Source organism: Phocoena sinus, chromosome 2, assembly GCF_008692025.1.
Source record: "Phocoena sinus isolate mPhoSin1 chromosome 2, mPhoSin1.pri, whole genome shotgun sequence".
NCBI classification, from domain to species: Eukaryota; Metazoa; Chordata; class Mammalia; order Artiodactyla; family Phocoenidae; genus Phocoena; species Phocoena sinus.
The window spans coordinates 117,884,423-117,904,786 of NC_045764.1; the positions used below are offsets into that span (position 1 = coordinate 117,884,423).

Below are 20,364 nucleotides of genomic sequence, written 5' to 3' on the forward strand. Positions count from 1 at the left end.
TTCTTTTTCAGGTAGACTGCTTATTTCCTCTTCATTTGTTAGGTCAGGTTTGTTTTTATCTTGCTCCTTCATTTGCTGTGTGTTTTTCTGCCTTCTCATTTTGCGTAACTTACTGTGCTTGGCGTCTCCTTTTCGCAGGCTGCAGTTTCATAGTTCCTGTTGTTTTTGGTGTTTGTCCCCAGTGCCTAAAGTTGCTTCAGTAGGTTGTGTAGGCTTCCTGGTGGAGGGGACTAGTTCCTGTGTTCTGGTGGATGAGGCTGGATCTTGTCTTTCTGGTGGGCAGGTCCACGTCTGGTGGTGTGTTTTGGGGTGTCTGTGGACTTGTTATGATTTTAGGCAACCTCTCTGCTAATGGGTGGGGTTGTGTTTCTTTCTGGCTAGTTGTTTGGCATAGGGTATCCAGCACTGTAGCTTGCTGGTCGTTCAGTGAAGCTGGGTGTTGGTGTTGAGATGGAGATCTCTGTGAGATTTTCGCCGTTTGATATTAATGTGGAGCTGGGAGGTCTCTTGTGGACCAGTGTCCTGAAGTTGGCTCTCCCCCCTCAGAGGCACAGCACTGACTCCTGGCTGCAGCACCAAGAGCCTTTCATCCACATGGCTCAGAATAAAAGGGAGAAGAAGTAGAAAGAAAGAAAGAGGATAAAAGAAAATAAAAGTAAGAAAAAAATAAAATAAAGTTAGTAAAATATAAAATAATTATTAAGAAAAAAAATTTTTTTTAAGTAAAAAAAAAAGCAAAAAACAAATAGAACCCTAGGGCAAATGGTGAAAGCAAAGCTCTACAGACAAAATCTCACACAGAAGCATATGCATACACACTCACAAAAAGAGGAAAAGGGGAAAAAATAATAAATGTTGCTTTTAAAGTCCACCTCCTCAATTTGGGATGATTCATTGTCTATTCAGGTATTCCCCAGATGCAGTGTATGTGAAGTTGATTGTGGAGATTTAATTCGCTGGTCCTGAGGCTGCTGGGAGAAATTTCCCTTTCTCTTCTTTGTTCGCACAGCTCCCGGGACTCAGCTTTGGATTTGGCCCTGTCTCTGCGTGTAGGTCGCCAGAGGGCATCTGTTCTTCGCTCAGACAGGATGGAGTTAAAGGAGCAGCTGACTCGGGGGCTCTGGCTCACTCAGGCCGGGGTGAGGGAGGGGTACAGAGTGCGGGGCGAGCCTGCGGCGGCAGAGGCCAGCATGACATTGCACCAGCCTGAGGCGCGCCGTGCGTTCTCCGGAGGAAGTTGTCCCTGGATCCTGGGACCTTGGCAGTGGCGGGCTGCACAGGCTCCTTGGAAGGGAGTTGTGGATAGTGACCTGTGCTCACACACAGGCTTTTTGGTGGCGGCAGCAGCAGCCTTAGCGTCTCATGCCCGTCTCTGGGGTCTGTGCTGTTAGCCGCGGCTCGCGCCCCTTTCTGGAGCTCCTTTAAGCAGCGCTCTTAATCCCCTCTCCTTGAGCACCAGGAAACAAAGAGGGAAGTAAAAGTCTCTTGCCTCTTCGGCTGGTCCAGACTTTTCCCCGGACTCCCCCGTGGCTAGCCATCGTGCACTAACCCCTTCAGGCTCTGTTCACACTGCCAACCCCAGTCCTCTCCCTGTGCCCCGACCGAACCCGAGCATCAGCTCCCAGCCTTGCCCGCCCTGGCAGGTGAGCAGACAAGCCTCTCAGGCTGGTGAGTGCCGGTTGGCACCAATCCTTTGTGCGGGAATCTCTCCGCTTTGCCCTCCGCACCCCTGTTGCTGTGCTCTCCTCCGCGGCTCCGAAGCTTACCCCCTCCGCCACCCGCAGTGTCTGCCCGCGAAGGGGCTTCGTAGTGTGTGGAAACCTTTCCTCCTTCACAGCTCCCTCCCACTGGTGCAGGTCCTGCCCCTATTCTTTTGTCTCTCTTTATTGTTTTTTCTTTTGCCCTACCCAGGTACGTGGGGAGTTTCTTGCCTTTTGGGAGGTTTGAGGTCTTCTGCCAGCGTTCAGTAGGTGTTCTGTAGGAGTTGTTCCACGTGTAGATGTATTTCTGATGTATCTGTGGGGAGGAAGGTGATCTCCGCATCTTACTATTCCGCCTTCTTCCCCTTCTCCCACTTTTGCTATTCTGAATTGTTTTTCTGGAAGGTTACCTATCCCCACTTCATTTAGTTGTTTTTATGGGGTTTTATCTTGTTCCACCATCTGGTACATAGCCCTCTGCCTTTTTATCTTGTCTCTCTTTCTGTGAATGTGGTTTTGTTTCACAGGCTGCAGGATTGTAGTTGTTCTTGCTTCTGCTGTCTGCCTTCTGGTGGATTAGGCTATCTAAGAGGCTTGTGAAAGCTTCCTGATGGGAGGGACTGGTTGTGGGTAGAGCTGGCTGTTGCTCTATAGGGCAGAGCTCAGTAAAACTTTAATCTGCTTGTCTGTGATGGGTGGGGCTGGGTTTCCTCCCTGTTGGTTGTTTGGCCTGAGGCAACCCAACACTGGAGCCTACCCAGGCTTTTTGGTGGGGCTAATGGTGTACTATGGGAGGTCTCACGCCAAGGAGTACTTCCCAGAACTTCTGCTGCCAGTGTCCTTGTTCTCACAGTGAGACACAGCCACCCCCCACCTCTGCAGGAGACCCTGCAGCACTAGCAGGTAGGTCTGGTTTATTCTCCTCTGGGGTCACTGCTCCTTCCTCTGGGTCCCGATGTGCACACTACTTTGTGTGTGCCCTCCAAGAGTGGAGTCTCTGTTTCTCCCAGTCCTGTCGAAGTCCTGCAATCACATCCTACTAGTCTTCAAAGTCTGATTCTCTAGGAATTTCTCCTCCCATTGCCAGACCCCCAGATTGGGAAGCCTGATGTGGGGCTCACAACCTTCACTCCAGTGGGTGGACTTCTGTGGTATAATTGTTCTCCAGTTTGTGAGTCACCCACCCAGCATTTATGGGATTTGATTTTATTGTGATTGCGCCCTCGTACCGTCTTATTGTGGCTTCTCCTTTGTCTTTGGATTTGGGGTATCTTTTTTGATGAGTTCCAGTGTTTTCCTGTTGATGATTGTTCAGCAGTTAGTTGTGATTCCGGTGCTCTCACCAGAGGGAGTGAGAACACGTCCTTGTACTCCGCCATCTTGAACTAGTCTTGCCTCTTCTTCCATCTTTCAACCTGTTTATGTGTTTTAACCTAAAGTATGTGTCTTGTAGATGGCATATAGTTGGAACATGTTTTTTTTTTGTCCGTTCTGCCAATCTCTGCCATTTAGTTGGACAGTATAGCCCATTTACATTTAATATAATTAGTGATACTTCTGCCATTTTGCTATTTTCTATATTTCTTAGGTCTTTTTTGTTTCTTAGTTCCTCCGTTTCTTTTGTGTTATATAGATGTTTTATACTGTGCCATTTTAGTGTTCCCCCTCCCCACCCCTTAACTGTATGTGTTTGATTTATAATGATTTACTTTGGGTTAATCCACCTAATGTCAACAACTTTTCTCCTATATAGTTCCATCCTTGCATTCTGTATGCTGTTTTTGTTACAATTTACATCTTTATGTATTTTACATCCAACAAAATAAATTTCTAATTATTGCATTATGCAATTGTGTTTTAAATTAGATAGAGAAAAAGGGAGTTATAAACAAAAATGTGTTTATAACCCTGCCCTGCCTTTATTTAGAACGTTAGGCTAAGCCTAATATCTGATAAGGCTGCTGAAACAAGGCTGAAACAAGACTGAAACATTTAAGTAAACCTTTACTAAGTGGTTGTATACTGAGGGTAAAAAAAAAAGAAAGGAGAAGAATAAGAATCAGACAGTTTAGTCTTAATAATATACCGTCCTCTCCAGCCTGTGTCCCATTTTAGGACCTGGCATATATTTATATTTTAATATTTATTTATTTATTTGGCTGTGTCGGATCTTTCATTGCAGCACATGGGCTCTTTGTTGAAGCACACGGACTCTCTAGTTGTGGCACACAGGCTCTCTAGTTGTGGTGCATGGGCTCTAGAGTGTGTGTGCTTAGTTGCCCCGTGGCATGTGGGCTCTTAGTTACTTGACTAGGGATCGAACCTGTGTTCCCTACGTTGGAAGGCAGATTCTTAACCATTGGACCACCAGGGAAGTCCCAGGACCTGGCATATTTTTATGGGCTAGGTACCATTTTAGCATCCATCCTTACCCCTACCTTCCTCAATGTCCAGGTCCTAAGAGAGAATGACCGAAGTAGAAATAGTTGTTTTACCAGCTTAAGATCAGATACTGGTTTCCTTTTAGAGGTCCTCTCCCTTTATCTGTATGGTTGGCTTTGGGAATGATCACTTCCCTCACCACATTAAGGATGATATCATAACTATTTGCAGGAAGCTTTCCCGTTTCAGTAGAACATAGACTGTATCAGACGATCTTTCTGTACAGTGACCCCCTCCAGGACATCCATGTAGATTTGTCCAATAAACTGGTATTATAAAACTCAGAGTTGGAGTCACAGATTTGTGAGTTATTAGCATAGTGGTTTTAGTGTTTAGTTTCCGTTAAAACAATGGAAATGGATAAAATGAAAATAGTATGTTTTTAAAAGTGTCTGGAATGTAACTTGTTAATAAATGTGGAATTAGTTGCTGGGTAGATGGATGAATGACTGAATGAATGTTAACTGCTTCTTGTGAGGTAATTATTAATTTTACAGATCGTGTTTCATCTTGTTTGGGTTGAACTCTTATTCTGCCTTAGCTCTTTTTGATTCTAAAGCTCTTTTGATAGCCTTTTAAAGGGAGAATTATTAATGATTACAAGTTTACATTTTTTGTAAAGAAAAAAAATTTAAGAAAGGGATATACTAAAAATAGTTTTTATCAAACTTGATTATGAATAATGAGTGAATCAGTGCCCCTTTTAAACTTTTTGGTGGTTTATCACTAATTACAGGAAAAAATCTCTTTATGTAAAGTGGAAATTATATTTTAAGTTTTATGTATTGGAGATTGTAGGTTCATAAAACTTTGCATTACAGTCAAGTATTATCAGGGCCTGTATATTGACATCTTATTATGTTGTTTTTATTAATATAATATTTATTTGAGGTAAAATGAAAAATAATTTTAATTTAACCTCACTGTATTTTGTCAACTTGATTAATTGCTTCTTTTAAGTTACGTGGTCTAGAATTCCTTTAATACTCACGTTTAGGAGTGGAATAGGTTTTACGTGTTCTGTGATTAATCACTACCATGTTGTATGGAGGGTTACCTATTACTTCTAAAATTTAGGACCAGTTTATCAAATCATGTGTAATTGTGTATTGCATTATATTTATTGATGTTTGATAAATTTGGTTATTCTTTCTATGCTTTTGTGAGATAGGGTTCTATATTTTAGTTAAAATTTAAGGGTGAAAAATCTCCATGAGAAAACCAGCATAATTAAGACCTGAGCAATGGATTTGAGATGCATTCTTGAGACTCAGATTCTTTGCTATTCCTCAGTCCACCAGATCCCACCAGATTCCACCAGCTCAAGGCTTTAACCTAGAATTTACCATCTCCTTTCAGAATAGAAGGACTGATAAAATGTTATTGGATTTAAGAAGTATCACTATACTAAAGATAATTACATGTTTAATCTGAGAGATGCTTTTAGAATTATCTCTTAAAGTGTTGTAGTGTTGTAAAGAAATCATTCCGATCATTAGGTTTTTGAAGTGATGTGCATTCTATGTTTTGACATAGTTAGCTGAAAGTAAGATGGTTGGAGAATATGTAAACTGTAAAGAAAGCATCTTTTCTTCCCAGTATTGTGTGTCAAATGCCTCTTTTACTCAGAGGCAGAAATAGATTTTTTTTTTTTTTAAATCACTGGTTGTTTCTAGCGATGTCACAATTCTGTGAGCTGGTAACAAGGGTAATGTAGGGAGAGGCAGAGGCAGAGATCAGGGTAAAGGGGTATTTTTTTTTTTTTAGAAAAGGTATAATCAGGTTTATTTAATACAGGTTAATGAACTGTTGATAGCATATATGGGTCAGAGTTACAAAAAAGATTTTGGAGAAGAGAATAGATATTAAAAGGTGTTTTTCTAGATAGAAGGGGCCTAAAAAGGGAAGATTTGCCATAGAGGTTTTGGGTTGAACCCTGGAAAGAATCAAACCTGATCAGACTTGAGGTTGTTCTTAAAAAAGGGTATTTTTCCCCCCTACTTTTCACCTTTTTATGTGATTGAATAATATGTGGGGCCTGGTAACAAAGAAAAAATAACCTCATTGGATTACAGTGAATAATGAACTGACCCAGAGAAACATGAAATAAAAAAGCAACTGCAAAAGCCTTAAGCTGTTTTGTGCTGAAAACTTGTTAGGGAGAGAAATAATGTGGAAAGGCTGTGGTTATAGGATCATGGTCTTTGGAGAAGGACTAATAGAAACAGCTACCTTTATTGAGTACCTGCACTCCATATTCATACAGCATTATTCCCATTACAGGTAAGAGAAGGGAGCCACTGAGGTAGGGTAGAGGGATTCAAATTCTAAACCCAAGGTTTCATCAGTGGTTTTCAAACTTTAATAAAGCAGCAGATCCATTTTTTCCCCCCATAGGGAAATCTTATATGGAACCCCATATACTCTATGGAAAAAGCCTAAACTGGTTGAATCAGGGTAAGACCACCTGATTCAGCTTCTTTCTTTGGCCTTCTTTCCTCTTACTCTCATTTTCAGAAGCTCTGAGGCATCTCTGTAGAACTCTGGTCGGAAAATCATTAAATTTCACCATACTACTTTCCTTCATCACTTGGTGATAGTGGTTGAAAATTGCCAGAAAAATACCCTCTGATACCTGCTGTTTGGTGATAGTCTGGTACCCATTTCATGAAAAGGGTGTTAATAGTATTTACATGTAAACTTGTACTTACGTTTGTGTCTTAATCTGTTGGGGCTGCCATAACAAAATACCATAGACTGGGTGGCTTAAACAGCAAACATTTTTCTCACAGTTCTGGAGGCTGGGAACACCAAGATAAAGATGCCACGGATCTGGTGTGTGGTGAGGGCACACTTCTGGTTCATAGTCTTCTCATTATAACCTCACGTGGTAGAAGTGTCAAGGGAGCTTGGAGCCTCTTTTCTAAGGTCACTAATCCCATTTCTGAGGGCTGCACTCTTATGACCTAATCACCTCCAAAGGGCCCTACTTCCAGATACCATCACACTGGGGATTAGGTTTCAACATAAGAATTTTGGGATTGCAGGAGGACACAGAAAAATTGAGTGTTTAGCAGTTTGTAATCAACAGTTTTTATCAAAAGTGTATTTCTAAGAGGTTAATTTTCTTTGTCTTGAAGGTTGTGGCAGCATTGCCTGAAGATATGAGACCAGGTTCTAACTTCTATGGTTTTCCATGGGAATTAGTGATATGTGCAACTGTTGTTGGATTTTTTGCTATTCTTTTGTTTTTGTGGAGAAGTTTTCGATCGGTAAGTAACCAGTGCTCTGTATACTAAGAGAATGTTCGTTCTGTCTTCATGTTGAACAAGTAATATGAGAAACATATCTTTTGTTTTAAGGAAACAGGTTATTGTTATGTGTGCTACTCATGTTAATGTGTGGCTGCTAGAAACTGAATATGGATTTAGAGGAATTTTTTAAAGTATAAAAATTAAAAAAATTCTCTGTAGGAGTATTCCACACTAATACTAAAACCCTACCTCTATTTCTTTTTTTTTTTTTTTTTTTACTTTTTATTGGAGTATTGTTGATTTATAATGTTGTGTAAGTTTCAGGTGTACAGCAAAACCTACCTTTATTTCTTACTTGCTTATTATTTGGGGTCTGTGTTTATTATTAACAGTATACTATACATCTGTGAATATACCACCCAACCTGGAATCAAAGATATTGACTGTCACCTATATTTAGGTGATCCTCCCTCATTTCATCCCCCTGCCTCCCTGTACTAGAGGTAATCCTGTTCTGGATCCTGTGTTAATTATTCCCATGCCTTAAAAAATTTTTTTTTGGTCATATGTACACAAATCCTTCAGAAGTGTAGTAATTTTGCTTAGTCTCATGCCATATGTCATGTTTTGGAACTTTTTAACTCCATCTTATATTGCTAAGATTCATCCATATTTTTGACCCATTTTGATTGTTTTAAGAATATTATATTGTAAGAATATATTACAATTAATTTATATATTTTATGGTCTTGGGCCTTTGAGTTGTTTCCAGGTTTTTTTCTATTACAAATAATGCTGCTGGGTAGTTTCTTATACTTGTCTCCTGTTGTATATTTGTAAGTTTCTCTTGGGAATATACTAGGTGTGAGATTACTGGGTTATATAGTATATTGGAAGTTCTGCTTTTAAAACGTAATACCAAATTCTTTTCCAAATTGTCTGTACCAATTTATACTCCCAACAGTAGTATATAAGAGGTCCTAGAGATCCATTTGATCTGTCATCTCCAACACCTGTTATTGTTGAAATTCTTTATTTTTGCCACTTAAATGGTATCTTAACCATGGTTCTGATTTGTATTCCTTGATCACTAGTGAGATTGAAAACTCAGTAAATTTATTGTCCATATGTATTTTTTCTTCAGAGAAATATTTATGTCTTATACCCATTTTTCTTTTGAGTAGTTTGTTGTTTTATTTTTTATTTGTAGGAGTTCTTTATATATTCTTGATGATATCCTTGTTGATTGTCTATATTGCATATGTCCCAGTATGAAACATCTTTTCATTTTTCTTAAGATGTTTTGTGATGAGTAGAAATTCTTAATTAAAACAGTTTTCTTTTAACACAGAATTGCTTGATCCATCTTGAGTTGATTTTTTGTTTAGTGTGGGGTAAGGAGTTGGTGTAATTCCCCACCCCCCTTCCCCCACAATATAACCTTTTTCCCAGCTTTGTTGGATAGTCTCCCTTCTTCCCATTCATCTGCCATGCTACATATGAGTGTTCCACATACATGTAGACTTTTTCTGTGCTCTTTATGCTCCTGATTATTATTGAAAGCAGATACATGTATATCATTCTATATCCATCCATTATTAGGTCAAGCTTGCTAATTATCTAATTTGTGGGGTTCGTGTATTACATATTCTTGCTCTTTTTTTGTTGTTTCCTTCATCTGTCAAGAGTGAAGTTGGCTGAATTCCACTGTCATGATGGATTTATCAGTTACTTTCTGTAGTTTTGTCAATTCTTGCTTTACATATTTTGAGGATATTTTGTTAGGTGGATACATGTTTAGAATTGCTACATCTCTTCTTGGTGGATTGAATCTTTTATCAATAACTAGTGACCCTCTATAACTCTTCCGATGCTTTTGTCTTAAAGTCTCTTATCTGATGTTAGTATAGCGAGACCAGTTTTCTTTTTGGTAATATTTCATGTGTCTTTTTCCATCCTTATATTTTCCAGTCTTTCTGTGGTCTTTTACTTAATGTATGTCCTGTATGAATTTCTTTTTTTATTTTTATTTTGTTGGAGTATAGTTAATTTACAATGTATTAGTTTTGGGTGTACAGCAAAGTAATTCAGTTCTGTATGAATTTCTTTTATATAATCTGAAAATCTCTGTTTTTCCACTGAGTTTAGTGTATCTACATATATTATGATTATTGATTACTGATGTATTTGGACCAGTTTCTTCTAGCATACTTTATTAATTTGTTCCACTTTTAATGTTTCTTTTCTACATTTGTAAGTAAATCTTCCTTCTGAGAAAACAAAACCCTTATTTAGCATACTCTCACATCCCTTGGTCTCTTTCACTTTCCAACCCCCTTTCATATTGGTATAATCTAGAATTTTAGTTCTAAAAATATTTCCTTTTCCGTTTCTTTGTTTTTTATTTTCTCCTCCACCCCTTCTCCAGTCCTCAAGACAACAACAAATATTACCAAGATATTTGATCACCCATAATTGACATATCTCTTGCAGGGGCTCCTGAATTTAATTCTTCCCATATTTGAATACTTCTTTCTAGATTGTTTTCAGTGTTGGTCTTTGTGTGGCAAACCTTTTGTATGCTTGAGGATGTTTGAATTAAGTCTTCACACTGAAATGATAATTTGTTTGATACAAGCATTCTGTGTCCAAAGTTCTATCCTTTTACTTCCTTGTCTTTTTACATCTAATGTTACTTTTTGAAAGGTCTAGTGTCAATGTGATTCTTATTCATTTGTAAGTGATCTGTTCTCTGTGGAGGCTTTTAATTTGATATCCTTATTTCAATATAATATGTTCAGGTTTGATTTTTCTCTTATTTCTTTAAATTCTCTTGAATATTTAAATATGAAATCTTTTATCTTTTTTAATTCTGGGAAGTTTCTTCTGCATTTTACATTTTTTTTTCCTCTTTGGAACTATTATTTTTTTAAGATGTTGGCTCTTCTACTTCTCACTTCCCTCTTAACTTTTTTTTCCTGTTTTTTTTAATGGTTTACTGTTACCTTTTGAGATAGTTTCTGAATCTGATGTTTCAGTTCACTAATTGTTCCTCATCTATACCTACTATATTGTACCTTGACTTTCTTTTTTAATTAATTTATTTTATTTTTATTTTATTTTTGGCTGCATTGGGTCTTCATTGCTGTGCGTGGGCTTTCTCTAGTTGTGGCGAGTGGGGGCGACTCTTTGCTTTGGTACGCAGGCTTCTCATTGCGGTGGCCTCTCCTGCCGCGGAGCACAGGCTCTAGGCACGCAGGCCTCAGCAGTTGTGGCTCGCGGGCTTAGCAGTTGTGGCTCGCGGGCTTAGTAGTTGTGGCTCATGGGCTCCAGAGCGCAGGCTCAGCAGCCATGGCACACGGGCCTAGCTGCTCCGCGGCATGTGGGATCCTGCCAGACTAGGGCTTGAACCCGTGTCCTCTGCATTGGCAGGCAGATTCCTAGCCACTGCACCACCACATAAACCCTGTACTTTGACTTTTAAATCTTGTTTTATTTAATTTTATTCCTGTATATCTTCTGTAGATCATTTAAGTCCCCACTGTTTTCTCTACTTAGATTACCTTAGTCCTAAACCTGATTCCCTTATAAATGGAATTTTTCCTTCATTGTTTGAGAGAGAGGTTAAAGAAGAAAAAAGTTTTTTTACTTTATAGTCAGCAGATCTATGGCCTCATGGTAACATTTTTCAAACTGTTATTTTGGATATCATTACTGGGGAGATGATATAGGGGCTTCCTTAAGTAGTTTGTTTTAGGGTCAAATATGTTTGAGGAGCAGTTGGCTAAATGAAATGAAACAGATATCTTTAAGGTAGACTTATTTTCAGAGGCTTTAATATGCTAATACACAATGTGACTTCAGAAGGACGACTTTCATATGTATTTTTCTCATTGGAAATAGAACACTTTTTGGCGAACTTACATTTATACTAAGGAAATAACAAACCTTTTGTTTTTAAGTTGGCAGTAGAAGTTAAATAAATTATATGTGCTTGCATGTGTGTGTGTTTTAATGTAATTTTTGTTAAAAATTTGTTTCAGGTTAGAAGCCGGCTTTATGTGGGTAAGCTCTTTTTTCTATTTTAGATCTCATCATTGTTGTTTACAATTAAATCAACTTAAAAACATGATAGCATTAACTCTGTTTTTAGGAAGAGAGAAAAAGCTTGCTGCAGAACTTTCTACACTGATCAAAGAAAAATGTAAACTACTTGAAAAGTTTAGTGTTGTTCAAAAGGAGGTAAGATGTTTTTGAAAATTTTGACATTCATGTTAGAATCAGAAGACTTGATACTTTTCAATGCAGCTACTTCTGTGTAAGTTGAAGATCACTCATGCTTGGTTTGCAAAGTGTGAGACTTCAGTGGCTTTCATATTACCAGTCTAAATTTTAACCATTGTGGTAGGTGCATAGTGATGTCTCATTGTAGTTTCAGTTTTCATTTCCCTGACTGATGAGGTTAATCACCTTTTCATGATTATTGGCCATTTGGATATCCTTTTTGTCATGTTGCCTAGTTTTTTTTTTTTCACATTTTAAAAAGTATGCTTATCTCTCTTTTTCCTTTTGATATGTAGGATTTTTTTTGTATATTTTGGATACAAGTCCTTTGTCAGATATACGTATTGCAAATATCTTCTTGCACTCTGTGGTTTGCCTTTTTATTTCAAATGGTGTCTTGGTCTAATTTTTCAGTCTTTTCTTTATGATGACTGTTATTTGTTTCCTACTTAAATTTTTTTGTGTACTCAAGAGTATGAAGATATTCTTCTGTGTTATCTTTTAGAAACTTAATTTTTTTACTCATTTAGTCTTTGTACTAGTTTGCTAGGACTGCCATAACACAATACTACAGACTGGATGACTTACATAGAAATTAATTTTTTTTCACAGTTTAGGAGGCTAGAGGTCCAGAATCAAGGTGTTGGCAGGTTTGGTTTCTTCTGAGGCTTATCATTTTGACATAACTGGTCATCTTCTTGCCCTGTCCTCACATTGTCTTTTCTCTGTGCAGGTGCACGTTTCTGATGTCTCTCAGTGTGTCCAAATTTCCTCTTCTTGTAAGGGCAACAGTAAGATGGATTAGGGCCTATCTTAATCCAAGGGGCTCATTTTAACTTAACAAACTTTATTTTTTTTAAATTTTATTTATTTTTGGCTGTGTTGGGTCTTTGTTGCTACCCGCAGGCTTTCTCTAGTTGCGGCAAGCAGGGGCTGCTCTTTGTTGCGGTGCGCTGGCTTCTCATTGCGGTGGCTTCTCTTGTTGCGGAGCACGGCCTCTAGGTGCGTGGGCTTCAGTAGTTGTAGCATGTGGGCTCAGTAGTTGTGGCTCGCGGGCTCTAGAGCGCAGGCTCAGTAGTTGTGGCACATGGGCTTAGTTGCTCTGCGGCATGTGGGATCTTCCCAGACCAGGGCTTGAACCCGTGTCCCCTGAATTGGCAGGTGGATTCTTAACCACTACGCCTCTGGGGAAGTCCTAACTTAATGACCTTTAAAGGGCCTGTCTCCAAATACAGTCACATTTTGAGGTATTGGGGCTTCAACATACACATTCTGAGGGGAAACAGTTCAGCCCTAAATTAATCAGTCTTTAATCCATCTAGAATTGAATCTGTGATGGTGTGATTGGTGGTCAGTGGTCAATATTTTTTTTTTTTGCGGTATGCGGGCCTCTCACTGTTGTGGCCTCTCCCGTTGTGGAGCACAGGCTCCGGACATGCAGGCTCAGCGGCCATGGCTCACAGGCCCAGCCGCTCCGTGGCATGTGGGATCTTCCCGGACCGGGGCACGAACCCATGTCCCCTGCATTGGCAGGCGGACTCAACCACTGTGCCACCAGGGAAGCCCAGTATTCAATATTTTTCATGTGGCTATTGAATTTACCAGTACCATTTATTAAAAGACCATCTTTTCCTTTTGTTCTGTAGTGTCGTAGTCTTAAGTTATGTGACTGTATATATCTGAGTCTGTTTCTATAATATTTTCTATTCTGTTGGTCTGTTTTTTTAAAAAAAATATATCCTTGCACCAATACCATGATTTTTATTTTTTTTTAATTTTTAAATTTTTTTAACATCTTTATTGGAATATCATGCTTTTTAAAGTCTACCTAGCACATCTTGATGTCTGACAATATAAACCTCCAGGTTTGTTTTTCAAGATTGTCTTGGCCATCTTGGCACTTTGTCTTTTCGTGTAAATTTTAAATCACTTCATCAGTTTACACATGCACACATACACATAGCCTCTTAGGAGTTTGGGATTGCATTGAATATATAGATTAATTTGGAGAGAATTTACCTTTTTACAGTGTTGAGTGTTTATCCGTGGGCTGTGGTATATCCCTCTATTTATGTCTTTTTAAAATTCTCTCAGTATTGTTCATACATTTTTGTGTTGAGGTCTTGTACATCTTTTCTTAGATTTATTCCCCGGTATCTGATGAGTTTTGAAACTATTATAAATAGTATAGTATTTTTAACAGCTTTTTGGGGGTATGATCCACATACTATACTATTTATTTAAAGTGTACAAATGAATGGCTTTTAGTATATTCACAGAGTTGTATGTCCACCACAAAATATTTTCAAACATATTTTTTACACCCCAAAGAAACCCTGTATCTCTTAAGCTGTCACCCTTCACCCAGTCTCCCCTACTTGTAAGCCCTAGACAGCTTATCTACTTTCTGTCTCTATAAACTTGCCTACTCTAGATTCCATTTTACATAAATGGAATGATACAACATGTGCTTCCTTGTGACTAGCTTTTTAAGCCTAGCATAATGTTTTCAAGATTCATCCAAGTTGTACTATGTATCAATACTTAATATCTTTTTTTGCCAAATAATATTCCCTACCACAACTGATATATCCATTTTTCAGGTGGTGGACATTTGGGTTATTGTACTTTCTGGCTGTTATAGATGATGCTGTTGTGGACATTCTTGTACAAGTTTTTGTGTGGATATATGTTTTAAATTCTTTGAGGCATATACCTAGGAGTAGAATTGCTGGATCTATATGTAACTTTTTGAAGAACTGCGAGATTGTGTTTCACAGTGGCTGTGCTAGTTTATATTTCCACCAGCAGTTTGTGAATGTTGTGTTTTCTCCACATCTTTCCCAACATTTGTTTTTTTTTTTGGCCACGCCTTGCAGCATGTGAGACCTTAGTTCCCCAACCAGCGATCGAACCCGTGCTCCCTGCAGTGGAAGCGTGGAGTCCTAACCACTGGACCCCTCAGGAATTCCCTCCCAACACTTGTTATTATGTCTTTTTGATTATAGCCATCCTAGTTGATGTGAAGTGTGTCTCAATGAGGTGTTTCTTTTTTTTTTTTTTGATTTTATTGAAGTATAGTTGGTTTACAGTGTTGTGTCAGCGAGGTTTTAATTTGTGTTTCCCTGATGGCTAGTGATGTTGAACATCTTTTCATTTGCTTATTGGCATTTATATATTTTCTTTGGAGAAATGTCTACTCAGTTCCTTTGCCTATTTTTAATTTTTAAAAATTAATTAATTAATTAATTTTTGGCTGCGTTGGGTCTTTGTTGTGGCGCACAGGCTTTCTGTAGTTGCGGTGCATGGGGGCTACTCTTCGTTGCGGTGTGTAGGCTTCTCATTGTGGTGGCTTCTCTTTGTTGTAGAGCGCAGGCTCTAGGCATGCGGACTTCAGTAGTTGTGGCATGCGGCCTCCGTAGTTGTGGCTTGTGGGTTCTAGAGTGCAGGCTCAGTATTTGTGGCACATGGGCTTAGTTGCTCCGTGGCATATGGGATCTTCCCCGCCCAGAGCTCAAAACCATGTCCACTGCATTGGCAGGCGGATTCTTAACCACTGTGCCACCAGGGAAGCCCCCTTTGCCTATTTTTAAATAGGGTTATTTGTCTTTGTTATTGAGTTCTAACTTTATATATTATAGATATGAGCCCCTTATCAGATATGTAATTTGCAAATATTTTCTCTTATTCTGTGGCATGTTCTCCTCACTTTCTTGGTGGTATCTTTGAAGCATAGAACTTTTTAATTTTGGTGATGCTCAGTTTATCTGTTTTTTCTTTTGTTGGTTATGCTTTTGGTGTCATTTCTAAGAAACTGTTGCTTAAAACAAGGTCACAAAGATTTACATCTGTGTTTCCTTCTAAAAGTTTTATGTGATTAGCTCTTATGTTTAGATCTTTGATCTATTTTGAATTAATTTTTGTATATTGTATTAGGTAGGGGTCCAGCTTTATTTTTGGCATGTGGATATCCAGTTGTCTTAGCACTGTTGTTGAAATGACTAATCTTTCCCCATTGAATTGTTGTGGCATCCTTGTTGAAAATCAGTTGACCATAATTGTGAGGGTGCATTTCTGGGCTCTCAGTTGTATTTCATTGATTTATATGTCTATCCTTAATGCCAGTTTCACACTGTCTTGATTCGTGTAGCTTTGCAGTAAGGTTTGAAACTGGGAAGTATAAGTCCTCCAACTTTTCAAGCAAGATCATTCTGAGCCTTTTGCATTTTCTATGAATTTTAGGATCAGCTTGCAATTTCTGCAAATAAATTAGCTGGGATTTTGATAGGGCTTATGTTGAATCAGTAGATCAGTTTGGGGTTATTGCCATCTTAGCAGTATTATGTCTTCTGATCCATGAATATGGGATGCCTTTCCATTTATTTAGGTCTTCTTTATTTCTGTAATATTTTGTAGTTCACAGAGTATTAGGTTTACACTTCTTTTGCTAAATTTATTTCTAAGTATTTTTTCTTTTTGATGTTACTGCAAATGGAATTTTTGAAAAATTATCTTTTATTTGCTCATTGCTGGTATAGTGTTTATTCTCTTGTTATTTTCTAAACATTTGTGGGACCTTCAGAGAGGTCTGCTCTTTTATTTCTGACAGTAGGTTGATTGTCTGTCTTTCTCTCTGTCACCTTATCTTTGACTGTGGTTTAGCAACTTTTTTAGTGTTTCCAAAAAACAATCTTTTGGCTCAGTTGATTCTTTTTACTTTATTTGCTTTCTAATTCATTACTATCTTTATTACTTCATTTTTAACTTTTCTTTGGTTTACTTGCTTTTCTTTTTTATCACTTCTTGGGATGGATACTAAAATCATTGAGTTTTTAGCCTTCTTTCATAATTTCTGCATTAAAGTTATAATTTACTTGGCAAGTTTGGCTTTTATTAAAGCATCTTGTTCGTTTTGATATGTCATGATTTCCTGATCATTCAGTGTAAAATATTTTAAAAATTTTATTGTGATATTTTCTTTGAAACATTGGTTATTTGTTAGGATATTTATTACTTTCCTAACATATGGGGATTTCCCAATAGTTTATTTGTTATTAAGTTTTAGCCTAATTCTACCTAATTATATTTAATTCAGAGAATATCCTTTGTATGATTTCGCTCCTTTATTTGTTGATTCTTAATTTCTGGCTTTGCATAAGATTGATTTTGGTAAATGTTTTGTATACAATATACATACATATATATTATTATCCTTGTGTCAATACCATACCATTTTATTTACTAGTTTATTGGTATATAAATATAAAAATTGTCACTTGTTAATTTTTTATTCATATCGTCTATTGGTTATTGAGAGAAATATGTTAAAATTTCCCATTAATATTGTAGATTTGTTTTTCTCTTAGTTTTATTATTTTTATGTATATTGAGGCTATGTTAGATGCATATAGGTTTAAAATTATTTATTTTCTTAGTTAGATTGACCGTTTTATCATTATGAATACCCCTGTTTTATTTGTAGTAATTCCTTTTTAAAAAAATTTTATTGGAGTATATTTGATTTATTACAATGTAATGTTAATTTCAGGTGTACACCAAAGTGAATCAGTTATACATATACATATATCCACTCTTTTTTAGATTCTTTTCCCATATAGGCCATTACAGAGTACTGAGTAGAGTTCCCTGTCCTATACAGCAGGTTCTTACTAGTTATCTATTTTATATATAGTAGTGTGTATGTGTCAACCCCAGTCTCCAATTTATCCCTCCTTCTCCTTATCCCCTGGTAACCATAAGTTTGTTTTCTATATCTGTGACTCTACTTCTGTTTTGTAAATAAGTTCATTTGTACCCTTTTTTTTTTTTTTTTTTGCGGTACGCGAGCCTCTCACTGTTGTGGCCTCTCCCGTTACGGAGCACAGGCTCCGGGCATGCAGGCCCAGCGGCCATGGCTCACGGGCCTAGCTGCTCTGCGGCATGTGGGATCCTCCCGGACCGGGGCACGAACCTGTGTCCCCTGCATCAGCAGGCGGACTCTGAACCACTGCGCCACCAGGGAAGCCCCTGTACCCCTTTTTTTAGATTCCACATATAAGCAATATCATATGATATTTGTCTTTCTGTGTCTGACTTACTTCACTCAGTATGACAATCTCTAGGTCGATCCATGTTGCTGCAAATGGCATTATTTCATTCTTTTTAATGACTGAGTAATATTCCATTGTATATATGTACCACATCTTCTTTATCCATTCCTCTGTTGATGGACATTTAGGTTACTTCCATGTCCTGGCTATTGTATTGTAAACAGTGCTGCAATGAACATTGGGGTGCATGTATCTTTTTGAAATACGGTTTTCTCTGGGTACATGCCTAGGAGTAAGATTGCTGGGTCATATCGTAGTTCTATTTTTAGTTTTTTAAAGAACCTCCCTACTGTTCTCCATAGTGGCTGTACCAATTTATATTCCCACCAACAGTGTAGAGGGTTCCCTTTTCTCCATACCCTCTCCAGCATTTATTGTTTGTAGATTTTTTGATGGTGGCCATTCTGACCAGTGTGAGGTGATACCTCATTCTGGTTTTGATTTGCATTTCTCTGATAATTAGTGATGTTGAGAATCTTTTTATGTGCTTTTTGGCCATCTGTATGTCTTTTTTTGGAGAAATGTCTATTTAGATCTTCTGCCCATTTTTTGATTGGGTTATTTGGGTTTTTTTGATAATTGAACTACATGAGCTGTTTGTATATTTTGGAGATTAATCCCTTGTTAGTTGCTTTGTTTGCAGATATTTTCTCACATTCTGATGGTTGTCATTTTTTGTTTTGTATTTGTTGTAATTGACTTTGTCTGATATACAGTGTAACAATCCCAATTTTCACTTGGTGAACATTTGCATGGTAGATCTTTTCCCATTATTTTACTTTCAACCTTATTATATACTTTTATTTAAGCTGTCTCTTTTGGAAACAACCTACAGATGGGTTTTGCTTTTGTTAATCAGTCTAAAAACATCTTTTAATTAGATTATTTAGTTCATTTGCATTTAATGTAATTCTAATTTATTAGGGGTCAAATCTACCATCTTAACTGTTTATTTTCTATTTGACCCACTTGTCCCATGTGGCTTTTTCTCTTCTCTTGTTTTCTTCTGGATTGAAATAGTCATTTATTAATTCAGTATTTTCTACATCAATGCATTTGTTATAGATTTTATTTTTTTAATGGTTACCTTAGAGATTGCAACATGTATCCTTAATTTATTAAATTCTAATATAAATTTGTGCTGTTGCTACTTACTGGATAATGCAAAGATCTTAGAATGCTTTAATTCCACTTGCCCCCTTTTATTTATGTATTTTTCTTCTCATTATTAATTTATTTTCATTTTTGGCTGCGTTGTGTCTTTGTTGCTACACGCGGGCTTTCTCTGGTTTTGGCAAGTGGGGGCTACTCTTCATTGCGGTGCGCAGGCTTCTCATTGTGGTGGCTTCTCTTGTTGCGGAGCATGGGCTCTAGGCACATGGGCTTCAGTAGTTGTGCCTCACTGGCTGTAGAGCGCAGGCTCAGTAGTTGTGGCACACGGGCTTAGTTGCTCCGTGGCATGTGGGATCTTCCCAGATCAGGGCTCAAACCCATGTCCCCTGCATTGGCAGGCAGATTCTTAACCACTGCGCCACCAGGGAAGCCCTGTTGCACTGTATTTTGACTTTATATTTATATAAACCTCCAAATCGTTTTATTATTCTTTGAAACAGTCAAGATTCATTTGGATTTATCCACACATTTATTCTTTCCATTGTTCTTTATTCTTTCTTTCGTTTCCACCTTCTATCTGGGATGATTTTCCTTCCTCCTGAAGGATAGAGAAACTTCCTGGTCTTTTCTTTTCTGGAATATACTGTTGATAAATTCTCTTAGTTTTTGTTTGTCTGATTACGTCTTTATTTCTCCATTTTGTATAATGCTGTTTATAGAAGTCTGAGTTGGCAGTTGCAGTTATTTTCTTTAAGCACTTTGGACATCTCATTTTACTGATTTTTTTCCTTGGCATGTTGTTTGTGGGTCAAAGTCAGCTATAAGTTTTATTGCAATTTGGTGATCTTGTTTTGTATTTTTTCTCTTTCAATTTTAAAAATTGAGGTATAATTTTCATATAATAAAAAAGACATTCTTAAATATGCAGTTCTGTGAATTTCGACAGGTATATTCACCCATGAAGCTACCACTTCCATCAATACATAAAACATTTCTATCACCCTTATATTTCCCTTGTGCTCATTTTCACTCAGTCCCCTACCCCTGCCAGCAACCACTGTTTTTATTTCTATCACCATAAATTAGTTTTTGTCTGTTTCAGAGTTTGTATAAATGAAATCATACTCTTTTGTTTCTGCCTTTTTTCAGTTAGCATTGTATTTTTGAGATTCACTATGTTGTTGCATATACTAGTAGTTTTTTTATTTTAACTTGCAAGTAAATTTGCATTACATCAACATATCACAATTCTTTTTATCCACTTACCACTTAATGTGGTTATTTCTAGCTTTTGGCTATTATGAATAAAGTTGCTATGATCATTCTATCTTTTTGTGTGTGTGTGTGTGGGGGGTATATATTTTCATTTCTCTTTTGTAAATATCTAGTATTAGAATTGGTAGGTCATAGGGCAGGTATTGTATAACTTTATAAGAAACTATCTGGCTACTTTTATGATTT

General features: G+C 37.5%; 1 protein-coding gene across 13 annotated transcripts in view; it reads left to right on the plus strand.

The window, feature by feature from the left end:
* The window catches only part of MIA2 (MIA SH3 domain ER export factor 2), a 114,119-nt gene that overhangs the window by 37,371 nt on the left and 56,384 nt on the right, over positions 1–20,364 (plus strand). For 10 of the 13 annotated variants that reach the window (XM_032622249.1, XM_032622253.1, XM_032622255.1 and 7 more), the window contains 3 exons: positions 7,283–7,414; positions 11,440–11,461; positions 11,550–11,638. In XM_032622249.1, coding sequence (XP_032478140.1) covers positions 7,283–7,414; positions 11,440–11,461; positions 11,550–11,638 — 243 coding nt within the window. The remainder of the gene's footprint in view (positions 1–7,282; positions 7,415–11,439; positions 11,462–11,549; positions 11,639–20,364) is intronic. The other 3 variants (XM_032622252.1, XM_032622254.1, XM_032622260.1) reach the window with 1 other exon arrangement.